Source organism: Andrographis paniculata, unplaced genomic scaffold, assembly GCF_009805555.1.
Source record: "Andrographis paniculata isolate CXL003 unplaced genomic scaffold, ASM980555v1 Contig52END, whole genome shotgun sequence".
In the NCBI taxonomy this organism is placed as follows: Eukaryota; Viridiplantae; Streptophyta; class Magnoliopsida; order Lamiales; family Acanthaceae; genus Andrographis; species Andrographis paniculata.
In genome coordinates, this window is record NW_026137587.1 from 6,623,597 (window position 1) to 6,636,087 (window position 12,491).

General features: G+C 35.2%; 3 protein-coding genes across 4 annotated transcripts; 2 read left to right on the forward strand and 1 right to left on the reverse strand.

The window, feature by feature from the left end:
- Positions 1 to 326: 326 nt before the first annotated feature.
- On the forward strand, positions 327 to 5,197 carry LOC127254756 (zinc finger CCCH domain-containing protein 37-like). Of its 2 annotated transcripts, none has more exons than XM_051280024.1 (12): positions 327 to 665; positions 1,482 to 1,729; positions 2,699 to 2,755; positions 2,840 to 2,917; positions 3,004 to 3,066; positions 3,143 to 3,328; positions 3,448 to 3,485; positions 3,610 to 3,656; positions 3,744 to 3,871; positions 4,201 to 4,254; positions 4,567 to 4,710; positions 4,858 to 5,197. In XM_051280024.1, the coding sequence occupies exons 1-12, from the start codon at positions 512 to 514 to the stop codon at positions 5,002 to 5,004; spliced, it is 1,344 nt and encodes a 447-aa protein (XP_051135981.1). In that variant the 5' UTR covers positions 327 to 511; the 3' UTR covers positions 5,005 to 5,197. The 2 variants fall into 2 exon arrangements, with proteins under 2 accessions (XP_051135981.1, XP_051135982.1); XM_051280025.1 differs by having other exon boundaries at positions 328 to 665; positions 1,560 to 1,729.
- A 1,768-nt stretch (positions 5,198 to 6,965) lies between these two features.
- On the forward strand, positions 6,966 to 10,528 carry LOC127254581 (protein SOMBRERO-like). The gene is made up of 3 exons (XM_051279764.1): positions 6,966 to 7,168; positions 7,871 to 8,110; positions 9,590 to 10,528. Exons 2-3 carry the CDS (start codon positions 7,909 to 7,911, stop codon positions 10,333 to 10,335), a joined length of 948 nt encoding a protein of 315 aa, XP_051135721.1. The 5' UTR covers positions 6,966 to 7,168; positions 7,871 to 7,908; the 3' UTR covers positions 10,336 to 10,528.
- Positions 10,529 to 10,572: 44 nt separating this feature from the next.
- On the reverse strand, positions 10,573 to 12,475 carry LOC127254582 (uncharacterized). The gene is made up of 5 exons (XM_051279765.1): positions 12,202 to 12,475; positions 11,937 to 12,071; positions 11,749 to 11,786; positions 11,555 to 11,621; positions 10,573 to 11,161 (listed from the first exon to the last, which is right to left on the reverse strand). Exons 1-5 carry the CDS (start codon positions 12,388 to 12,390, stop codon positions 10,739 to 10,741), a joined length of 852 nt encoding a protein of 283 aa, XP_051135722.1. The 5' UTR covers positions 12,391 to 12,475; the 3' UTR covers positions 10,573 to 10,738.
- Between the last annotated feature and the right edge of the window lie 16 nt (positions 12,476 to 12,491).

Here is a 12,491-nt window from a genome sequence, read left to right on the forward strand (position 1 = left end):
GCTTTTGATCTCGTTTATAATAATGTTATCTTCTAATAGAATAAAACAGTTTGATTAAACATATGCGTACTATAGTGCTGTGCTTGTTCCAGTTTTTACTATTAGCGTATTAAATTTTATTTAAAATGAATAAATATTAATTAAAGGTAAAAGGTATGGGCCAACACGATTTAAAAGTATAAATATTAAAAATGGAGTTGATACGGTGCTGTGATACATTACGGTTCCCGTACTATTACACCTCGTTGTCGTACTAGAAATTATTAAAGTCGCGCTACCTCAAAAAATACGCTTCTATTAGGGCTTCAGTGCCTTTTTACCACCGTCAGTAAAAGCGTCGTTCAATGGCGGATCACTCTTCACGGTTACGACCCGAGCAGCTACGCCGGCGCCGCCGTCTGTCCGCACACATCGCGATCCAATACCAATTCCGTCATCTCCACCGGCAGGACCTCATCTAGGTGTCTTAGCACCGTCTCACTCACTCTCCGCCGCAGGAATTTCGTCGTCAATGCTTTACAATCACGAAAGATACTCTCCTAGGGTTCCCGGTGTATCGGTCACGACTCCAACGCATTCGTATGGGCCCCCAGGCGTTGATATGGGGTCCACAGCTGCCACCTTCGCTTCCGTGTACGCCGATTTGAAGCGTTCTTCCTCTGAATGTAAGAAATATTTGTGGCCTTTTGGTTTCTCTAGTGTTTGCTGCTTTTCTGTTTGCCTAATTTTCGACGAATAATGTGCAATGAAGATAGTATTTGTTGTAAATAATCGTGTGATTTCATGGAAGTAATGATAGGATCGAGTGGTAGAGTCTGGAGGGCGTTTAATAGAGCTTTGTTGGATGAGTTTACTAACCAACTTCTGGTTTAGCTGCTTGAATTTATTCAAACTTGGTAAATGAAGCTTGATGCTGGTTTGGAAATGAAATGATAGATCTCATGCGAGTCCACTAGTTTAACACCGATGAGAAAGAATTAGCATAATAAGATCCTTCTGATATTTAAGTTAGAAACTTATCAGTATAGAAAATTTAAGTTCTTAGATCTAACTATTCTTAATTTAGATGTCTACTCTGTCTTGCAATGATTTCTTTTCTGGGGCATGACTAATTCAAAACAATTTTAGCTCCTCGAGCTCTCCGATAAATGTCACCCTTTAAGTAGTTTCTAACTGTATATCTGGTTCATGGTATACATGTTTATTATCTTAGTACTTTTGTGATTTGATACTGCTGGATATACTATTAAATATTTTGTTGAGAGTTAACAGGTTTTTGTGGCAAATTTTGTATATGTATGGAAGCTTGATTTATAATTGGACATATCAAACCTTTGTTTAATGTTTATTAATTTAAACAGGTCTGAACTTCATAATTTAAGGATTCATACCCTGGGTTGATTCCATTATATAAGTAAAATATATCTGTATATAAATACATATGTAATTGGTTTCTTTATATTTGCTTATTATCTATATAGCCCTTTATCATCCGACTCTTTTGGATGCCCATAACACAATCGGGCATTCTGACACTTCGTATTCAACGAACCATTTAGCCAAGCGCCCTAGATATGAGAATACGAGCCATTTGCCCATTTATCCCCAGAGACCTGGAGAGAAGGATTGCGCTTATTATATGCAAACGAGAACCTGTAAGTTTGGAGATAGCTGCATCTTTGACCATCCTATTTGGGTTCCAGAAGGGGGACTCCCAGATTGGAAAGAGGTGATTTTCTACTGTCCACTTAATTAATTTAATTACCTACATTATATTGTATTTTGTTTATATTTTATATCATTGTGTTTTTATGCGAAGGAAATTTAAGCTATTTTACAACGTGGTTCAGTACTTTGTGTTTTCATTTATCTAAATTGATAATATAGATGAAATATTCCCCCCACCAAAAGCTAGTTTTCTCATATTTAAGTGTATTATGTTTGAGCTGATACTATAAAATCTATGCTATTTTTGGCATCTGTACTGTTTATCTTGTCAATAAGTCCTTGGCTGGAAAATAAATAATTGAGACCAACATAGATATAGAGCTATACAAAGTCATCAATCTCTTTTTTGGCTTAGGTAAATTTTTACGCCATCCTTAAGAAATGGTTAATAATTTGTTTCTTTGGTTTTCTAAAGTAATTGTTAGTCTGCTTTTGTTCTAACTACTCGGGTTGGATTATGGATGGTTTTGTTCTCCTATAATTGAAGTAACACTATTTTGCTCTGTAATTGGGAACATTTTTCTTAGAAACATCCATTTGTATCATACAATTACGCATGTTTATTTGTTTATTTATATCTGATTAGTACTATTTTGTGTGTGAGCGCATGCATTGTGTGTTGTGTTGTGTTTTAAAGTTATTTCTTTCTGCAACTATCTCATACATTTGGCATGGCTGATTGATGTAAAATGTTATTTAATTTAGTTACACTGAATAAATAATAAGCTTCAGCCAACATCACCACTTGGGTGCTTGCAGTGGCTTACTTTTATGCCTCCTGGAAGAAGGATGCTATCTTTTTGTACTTTTGTTGTTTCTATTTTTGTCATTCAGATTTTAAATGCTATTTTTCTCGCATGTTTTTACTGTAACTCACTTTTCTGCCTTCCTATCTCTGTGTGGAAACTATGGACGCACCTACTTTTTCGCCATGATATATTTGGTATGTTTTTGTGACGGTTTTACCTAGGTTCCCCTTTTACCAAGTGAATACCTCCCAGAGAGGCCCGGAGAGCCAGACTGTCCTGTAAGCTGAACTCTGAACTCTAACATTCAATTCTGATGCTTAATCATCTAATTTATCATCTATATCTTATTGTGAATGTATCAGTTCTTTCTGAAGACTCAAAGATGCAAATTTGGTACGAGGTGCAAATTCAACCACCCAAGAGAGAAAACTCTTCTCATGGTTAGGTTTTTGTTTCTATTTCCTACTTCATTGTTATTTCTTTTCCCCTTATAGATTTTCAACTGCTTTTGTTGGCCTGACACCAGTATGGAGCTGATAATGATGGTGGCGCTTTCTTACCCGAGAGGCCATCAGAACCGCCATGTGCTGTGAGTAATCTTTCTCACGTTGACAATGTTTATCATTGTTCTGGTGTATATCTTAACTTGACTTAAATTTAAGCAGTTCTTTATGAAGACTGGACAATGTAAATTTGGTGCGACCTGCAAATTCAACCACCCAAGGGGTATGCATACACCAACTGCTGGAGCAGAAAATGGCAGTGTGATGCCAAACCGAGTGGGAACACCTGGTCAACTAGATTTTACTCCAGCAATGTTGCACAACAGTAAAGGCCTTCCAATTCGACCTGTATGAATATCCATTACATTATTGATATATTTTATGACCTACTTTTTATGACTTAAATGGGATAAGGAATAATTACTTTGTTCTGTATTATATCCTCATTTCTTACTCGCTACCTATAGGGTTTTGAAGATTGTCCATTCTATGTAAAAACTGGCAGGTACGTATATTGTGGTTCCAGTCACAGTTTGAACACTTTATTTGCTCCTGCATTGTTCTTTCAAGAATCGTAGCTGAGCTTGGTTCAACTTGTTCTAATTTGGTCTTTTGCTTTTATGGAACAGCTGTAAGTACGGGGCCACCTGTCGCTACAATCACCCTAACAGAATTGGTTTGTGGAAACATTTTAGCTTGTGTCATTTTGCTTGTTGTTTTCTTTGATTAGTTCGTGATGATAACACATTGTAAGTTAATGCAGCATATGATCCGTCAACAGCTGCTATTGTGCCTTCCCTTTTATCCTCTTCTTCAACACCGTTCAATCTTGGTGTAGCTTCTGCAGCATCCCTTCTGTCGACTTTTGATCCAAGGCTTGCTCAGTCCGCGGTAATTTGGAACCATCCATTTTCTTTGTGTTTGCTAGCAGTATGATATATCAGTGCTGAAGCATTTAAAAATTTAGATTGTGTGCCATTTCTGATGTTTCATAGTGGCAATGCTATCTTAGTTTCTAAGATTGTGGTATTGTTATATTCTTTTATGCCTCTCCCATGCATTCTATGTTCTCTCGAGTTACTGAAACTTTTATTCTATCCAACACAAGCTATAGGGCGTACAAGGGAGCACGTCGCTTGATTTCGTGTTGGATTTGTTACTGATCTGGAATTTCATACTTTGAATTTGCTCTAACGGGCTATTTCATTTGGTTGCTGCAGCTTGGATTGGGACCAACAATTTACCCTCAACGACCTGGACGGCCAGAATGTGATGTGGGTACCTTTAAACCTTTAGTTATTCATAATGCCTGGATTTGGTGCCTCTATCTCAACATTATATCCGTTTCCTGACTTTCAACCTTTTACACTCGAGAGTGTTATGTGATTTTGGCGCATGATTTATTATTGAATCACACTTTACTTGACTTCTCGGTCATCTTTTTTGACAAAATCTTAGCCACAACTTTCTGTTTTTAAAATCTAAATCTCAGACCTATATCAAGGATTTGTTTGTAGATCATTTGTTTTCTTGCGAAACTACATTTTTTTACTTATTTGCTCATTTGATTTTTTCTTTTGTTGTAGTATTACATGAAAACTGGTTTATGCAAGTTCCGAGATACCTGCAAGTTCCACCATCCCTTTGATCGAGCGGTATCTGCAGCATCAGTTAAAGAATCTCAGCAGCAAAATGTGAAGCTAACTCTAGCAGGTCTGCCTAGGAGAGAGGTACTTCCCAAACCCTCGATAAAAGTCTCATTTCATTGCCTTCAATTTCATGATCATATACACTATGAATGAAGCCATACCCCATTCTCGATTATTGGAGCCGTCTATTAAACGACCTGTGTTTGTTTTTGCTAATCATGTTTGAAGGGGGCCATACAATGCCCGTTCTACATGAAGACTGGAACATGCAAATATGGACCGACATGCAAATTCGATCACCCTCCTCCTGGAGAGGTGTTGATCGTGTCGACTTCTGAAGGAGCCTCGGACTCGGCCGAAAAGGTATCCGAGTAGATCCTCCTTGTCTTCTTCTTAATGTGATTTGAGGACTTGCTTGTGTACTGTGTACTTAGTATTTGTTGGGTGAGTTTGATGATGTTTGAGGACTTGTTTCTTTCTTTCTTGCACTTGAATTGCCTTTTTTTTTCTTGTTACATACACATATACTTTATTCAAATAAATTGCTACTTAGAGATTAAAAAGTACTTATTCAGGTGTGAAATGATTAATTAGTTATTATTTTAGAAAATTTCATCTTGGTCTGAAAAATTCTACAGTAGAAGCGTAGAACCATATGTTTAATTTTGGGGTGTCTATACAGGTATTTTTTATTTATTTATCTATTGTAAATCTTTTATTTTTTTATTATTCCCCAAAATTTTCAGAACTTGGGATAGAAGTCTTGAGAGTTTTGAAAATATTTTTAAAATAATAAAATGTTAGTATTTGATTTGATATTGTGAAATAAAAAACTTTATATTATATGATCAGTTTTGAAAAAATTATTATTGATAAATAATGCTAAAGGTTTTAAAAATGATTATATAAACAAGCTTAAAATTTTTATTAAAAAAGATGAGCTAAATAATGATATAGAAATATGTCACTAGTATTACATATTTTTTTTTAAGATTGTCATAAAAAATTTGTAGGTTAAGTATTACTTATGTTTTTGAGAATATGAGGATAAAAGCAAAGTAAAAGTAAAACAAACAAAAGATGGAACCTTGTTTGGTAATGTATGCATTCGTTAGGAGTGGAGTTCAAGTCCTGGTATTTTGCATACATACATACATACATACATACATATTTGTTTGTATTTGCTTTGGGATTCTCAACTTTGTAATTTAATAACTAAATCAATATTGAGCATTCATTATTATTATTGTTGTTGTTGTGGTGGTGGTGGATGTCAGAGAATAGAAGCTTCAATTAACCTGCATCTTCATCCATCCCAACGTATCATATCAATATATATATAAATATTATTTAATTTAATTAGAGTGCGTATATGTATGTGTGTCTGTCACTGATTGTGATGCAATGCGATAACATGCAAGCGTTACTATTATAGCACGCACACTTGAATAAATCATAATAATAAATGTTGGGAAAGTGTCCGTGAAGGCGACGGCGCCATTAATATTAATATTATTATTATTATTATTACTACTTAGTAATAAAATAAGGGTATTTGGAGAGGGGGGGCAAGATTGTAATTTGAGAGGTGGAATGCGAGGGCTTGACCGGCCAGTTGGGTAACGTAGGAATCCCGACTCACTTCCTCTGAAATAAATAATAAATAATGTAAAATGGGATTTGGGTAAAACCGAAACCGTTGCCTCTGCGTACTGCGCACTTTCAGGACCATTGATATTCTTATGAATATGATCTAGGGCTCTGACTCTACCTGTAATACTAACAACATTATAATCACCAATTCAAAAATTAATTTGTTTTTTCTTTAATAAATAGCTACAATTAATCTAATTAGAAGAGTAATATAATTATAGGTTAGAGGATCTAATTAGTTTATTTTAAATATACTAAAATCCCTGATTATCTTGATTAAATTCCTGATTAGTATACTAATTTATTTGAGTATTATTATTATATCCTTTTAAAAACACTCTAATAATAGCATTCAAAATTGCATATACATATGAGCAAGCGTAGACACATGCATGCATGCATAATTACATACATAATCAAACTTTTGAATTTAAAATAATTCTAAATGATATATCCAGGTACATTATTTCTTCTTCTTCTTCTTTTATTATTATTTTAATTTTATCTGTTGAGAGCATCTTAATATTGACATACAATACATATGAAATAATTTATTAAAATTGATCGTAATCAAGTATATACATGACAAAATTGACTACCTATTTTGATATATATATATATATATATATATATAGAGAGAGAGAGAGAGAGAGAGAGAGAGAGAGAGAGGCTGAAGTCTTTTTAATAGGAAGAAGATAGACTCGGAAAATGTGTGCAAGCAAAGCAAGGCAAAGGAAAGAAGCTTTCTTCTTTCTTAGTCATTCTTGATTATCTTCATCTTCATCTTCATCCTCATCTTCATCATCTTCTTGTTCTTGAAATTGGGAGCCATTCTTCCACTTGTTTGTCTTTTCTGTTTGGCACAAACCCTAATACCAACACTTAGGTAAAGTAATCTCTAAGGTTTCATTCATGTCTACTTCATACATATATATATATATATATTTATATATATACACTTGTTTTGTATCATCATCCATCCATCCATCCATCATACTGCAACTTTAGTTTCTCTAATTCCTTCATTATATAGACCATCACTTCTTATAAATTAGGGTTTCTAAGCATGCATCAATCATTAGGGTTCCAAAATTTACGATTTTTGGCCTTTATACAATTCCATATTTCTGTCTCCATCAATCGTATCACCTTTCTAGTATAAATTTTAACTGTTGCATTTTAATCTTGTAAGTTACCATAGGAGTTCATTTTCAGACTGAAGAAAATTCAGATCTCACATGGCTGCCGGGTTGCCATGCGTGTGATCATGTTTCAGTATGAAAAAAAAAAAAAAAAGGGAAGAGGAAATACAGTAACTTTGTAAAACTAAAAATTCATCCATACATACATATAAAGTAACACTAAAAAATGTAAAAATAAATTACATATCTATATATATATATATATATACACGCACACACAGCTTTCCAAACCCTAAATAATTTTCAAAAAATTCACCAAACCCTATTTGGTCTCATGCATCAATCACTCAATTCCATATATACATAATCTCTTCAATATTTAATTTTATATGTGTATATATATATATGCCAATTAATTTGTGACATAACAGAGAATGCCATTACAGGCCACAATTCATACATACATACATACATATAACATTGTATGATGATGAGCAACAACAGCAATGGCAATGGCGATGGCAATGGCAATGGGCAGCTGACAGTCCCACCGGGGTTTCGATTCCATCCGACAGACGAGGAACTCCTCTACTATTACCTCAAAAAAAAGGTATCCTACGAGCCCATCGACTTCGATGTCATCCGTGAAATCGATCTCAACAAGCTTGAGCCTTGGGACCTTCGAGGTACGTAATTTAATTAATCACCCCCTCACCCTCATTATTTTACTTCTTATACACATCAACATAATAATTTATGGATAGATTAATTAAGATGGAGTTATCCAAAAAATATATTTAAACATGATATATTTTGAATTTTTAACAAATATTTGATGCAATATAATGTTTTATTGTACTGTCACATATATATATATATATATCATAGATGCATATATAAGATTGAAAAACACAAGTATATAATTGAAATAAATTAATTCACAACTCTTGCAAGTTAATTAGGGTTTTGATATATAAATTCATACTAAACGAAATAAATTTCATACACACGAATATATATATATATATATTCTTTTAAAGTAGAAGACAAAAAGTAAATTTAGCCCTTAAATCTTTTGTTAACTAAAATTAAACAGAGATGCATAATTAAGTAAACAATATGATTCATACAAAAATGTATGGTTTAGGATTTAATAATATGTTACATATGTATATAGTAGTATCATATAATTATTAGTCATTGGGATTAGGATGAGATAGAAGACTACCAACGTAATTAATTAATATATATATATATATAATTTCATACATAGAATTGATTAATGAGAGTGAGCATAGGATTCTTTAATTAAATAATTACTTAATTAAGCTTGTTTAATTACTAGTATTATAATTATGTCCAAATTAACAAAAGATATAAAATCCTACATTAATCAAGTTTCTTGGAATTTCAGTGCAAACAAAAACGTATACATACACACACCTTGCACACGTGTGTATTTACCCGTGCAGTCACATTTTATTCGAGAATTTTACAATTTAATTAGACTTCTTAGAAGTTAATCAGTATGGAAATTTCTTACAATATATCAGCTCCAATATTAAGTTTGATGTGAATTTTTCTCAAGAAAAAAAAAAAATACACCGAGTCTGAATAGTAAAACATAAATTTACATTTTTATGACAATGTTAATGGACATATCACTGCAAAGAAAAAATCATTTTTGTAAAAAAACTTTTTTGTCTATAAATTTACTTTTTTTTCGTTACTAATGACATTAGAAACAAAATTAAGAATGAAATTACTTTTAACTATGTGAATTTTAGGGACAAAATTCTGTTACAAATATATTATTTTTTTGTAGTGTATTTTCTTTTTATAAAGTCACATTACTCTTTGCACAAGAGCTTGTAGTGTACGAAATGCATTAAAGGTGTGTATCATCAAATTTACATACTAGTTTAATATATATATATATATATTTAAATTACTAAAATGACTAATAAATATTTTTCTGAAAAAATAAAGAACACATATTCCTAAAAATACCTTAAATTTAAATATCCACAATTCATGCATCAATTTATCTATCTTCTACATACTAATAATGCCAAGTGAAATGTTTTGGTTTGGGTTCAACTAATAGTAGTTTCATAAAAAAATAATATATTTTTAATGAAAATCAATACCATAATTTCCCCCAGATAAATGCGGGATCGGGTCAGGCCCCCAAAATGAGTGGTACTTCTTCAGCCATAAGGACAAGAAGTATCCGACCGGCAGCCGGACCAACCGCGCCACAGCCGCCGGTTTCTGGAAGGCGACCGGGCGGGACAAGCCTATCCACCACCACCATGCCGACAAGCGGATCGGCATGCGGAAAACACTCGTTTTCTACACAGGTCGAGCCCCCCACGGCCACAAGACCGACTGGATCATGCACGAGTATCGCCTCCACCACACCACCTCCACCACTACTACTAATACCCACCACCTACCCGAAGAAGGATGGGTCATCTGCCGAGTCTTCAAAAAGAAGACCCTTTCCAACCCTTCTAGAACCTTCCATCATCCCTACCCTCATTACCCCACCCCCACCACCACCACCACCACCACCAACAATTTCACAGTGCCCACAAATCTCCCCAACAATTTCACCATGGATCACCTCAACACCGCTTCTCCAATGCATCTCCCCCAACTGCTCTGCCCTGACGTGCTCGCCGCTATCGGCGGCAATGCTCCGGCGCCGCTCCTCCCCGACTCGGCCTTAGACATCCAGACCCGTCAGAGTAATCTGTCGGGGGACTGGACGTTTCTGGACAAGTTGCTGACTACGCAGCCTGGCATGACTGCGCCATTGGACAAGTGTTTGGCGCCGAGGTTTTCCCTGTTCCCCAACAACGACTGTCATAGTTTTGACACCGATTTTTCAAGATTTCCTAAGTAGGTTAGAGTTTTTACTTACTTCCTATGTGTGAACTATGTTCTTATGTGTTGTTGTAAGCCTACGTACTTTCCCTGTCTTAGGATTCATTGCATGTTTTGCTACCCGTGGACATGAATTTTCACGCATAAGACTCTTAACTCGCAACATTTCCGTCATAAGTAGGTAGTCGCTAATGAAAATCTAACAGTATCCGAATTCAAGCATTTGGGATTGTCGCGCAAAGATATAAAGATAGTGTTGAAATATAAAATTGAACTTCTTTATTTGAGTTGTAAGAACTCGTACATATTTAGTTGGCACATATTGTATAAATAAGTTAAGAATCCTACAAATACATCATAACAGATTATTGAAAACTTCTACTAGGTAATGCAATAACAGAAAAACAATCGATCCCATGCTTCTAAAGGTAAGGGAAGATAGCAAAACTAACCAAGAAGCCCAACAGGGCGCCAGCTGCGACTTCAGTTTCAGTGTGGCCAATTGATTCTTTCAATGAATTAGAGCGACTGTATGCTGCTGTGCTTTCTGGCTGTCCGTTGAAGTCAGATGGTGCCGCGCTAGAGGAATTTATAAAGGGTTTATTACTCGGCTTCCTTCCATCAGATTTGAGGAACAAGGAAGAAGTTTTCGGTTTTGTCTGGAGAGTGCTCTGCTTCTCCAAGAAAACATTGTCGATGTTGTCTAAACTTGACGACGCTGATTCTCTAGAAAAAGACTCGACTAGATCATCCACGCCCTCCCTAGATGAACCCGAAGGTAATCTGGACTTAAGTAGAACTTTATTCAACTCTTTTGCATGGATTCCCACTTCCCTTCTAACTCCCTGCAACGAAGTTGAGGAAATCGAGCAAGAACACTATGTAGCTAACCAGATTTCGTATTTCAATAATGCAAAGAAAGAGACAATGATAATAGATCGAAACCTAATACTTATTCCGAGTCTAGAAATTAGCAACAAACAGAGATACAATCACATGTACAGATTTCAGAAATAGTTCGATCTTATCTTAACTTCGCCCCATTTTTTAAGCAAAAGACTAAATCATATACATAACCAAGAATGGACCCAAACCATTTCCACACCTTTCATTTGAATCCCTAAATGTTCATTACCCATTTGTCTTTCCCATTTATAAACACATAATTCAACTCCAGTGTTCGCATTATTTCGCATGAACGGAAGATAAAGAGAACCGAGTTAGCATTGAATACAAACCTGTGAATCATACATGGTAAGGCCAGCATAAACCACAGCCAAACCAAAAACTGCATCTGCAAATCCTCTGCAATAGTAAAATAAAAACAGGACAAAGAATAACCAGTAGCTCACCCCAATTATGCCAATAGCAAAGTGCAGTTTCATAGCATAAAAGAACAGAGGTATATATATAAAGACTACTGTAAAATCACCTCTCTAGGGCAAGAGCAGTTGCAGCCGCCACAGCAGCCTAAATTTGGCAAATGAATAACGAACAATCAGATCAAATCTAATCATTAGCAGTATCCATTTTTGTGTATATATATACATTTGTGTATGTATGTCTAAACAATGGATTGAAACAAACATTTGCGAAAATCAATTGAAGAAATACAATTACCGAAGAATGAGTGGAAGGAAATCCTCCAGCTCCAACAGCAGCTTTCAAATCAATTTTTTTACCATACAATAATTTCGAAGTAAACGGCTTCAAAACCTGCCCAACCCCCGCCGATACAACCGCCGAAACCAAAACCTAAACACCAAAACCCATTCAAAAAATTAAATAGATAAGAACAAGTAAGACAAAGGGCTTTCAAAACATCAGAGTTGACTCAACATTGCACGACAACCAAAATTTGAATCCGAAAGGATAATGACCCAACCTTGTTGTGAAACACGGCGGCGACATCATCCGCCGACACACTCTGGCCAGCGAGTTCAAAGGCGCAACGCAAGGGGAGCCTCGATAATCCAAATCTTCCTCTTCCTCTTCCTCTTCCTCTGCGCGAATGCTGATTACAGCTACTTAACCGAAATGCAAAGCCGAAATCGCTCCAACCTTGCAGTAGCATCGTTGAATCCAGTACTAGAAAGAAGTTCTTACAGTTTTCTTCTTCTTCTTCGCTGCTTCATAAGCGACTGGTCTGCCGACGCTTCTTATACTGCAACTTGC

Excerpts from the sequence above, each read along its gene's own strand:
- LOC127254581 (XM_051279764.1), top strand. The coding sequence starts at position 7,909 with ATGATGATGAGCAACAACAGCAATGGCAATGGCGATGGCAATGGCAAT. Across the intron at positions 8,111-9,589 it reads TGAGCCTTGGGACCTTCGAG|ATAAATGCGGGATCGGGTCA; the intron begins GTACGTAATTTA and ends AATTTCCCCCAG.
- LOC127254756 (XM_051280024.1), top strand. The coding sequence starts at position 512 with ATGCTTTACAATCACGAAAGATACTCTCCTAGGGTTCCCGGTGTATCG. Across the intron at positions 2,918-3,003 it reads GAGAGAAAACTCTTCTCATG|TATGGAGCTGATAATGATGG; the intron begins GTTAGGTTTTTG and ends GCCTGACACCAG. Across the intron at positions 4,711-4,857 it reads CAGGTCTGCCTAGGAGAGAG|GGGGCCATACAATGCCCGTT; the intron begins GTACTTCCCAAA and ends TCATGTTTGAAG.
- LOC127254582 (XM_051279765.1), bottom strand. The coding sequence starts at position 12,390 with ATGCTACTGCAAGGTTGGAGCGATTTCGGCTTTGCATTTCGGTTAAGT. Across the intron at positions 12,072-12,201 it reads CCGCCGTGTTTCACAACAAG|GTTTTGGTTTCGGCGGTTGT; the intron begins GTTGGGTCATTA and ends TTTGGTGTTTAG. Across the intron at positions 11,787-11,936 it reads TTCCTTCCACTCATTCTTCG|GCTGCTGTGGCGGCTGCAAC; the intron begins GTAATTGTATTT and ends TGCCAAATTTAG.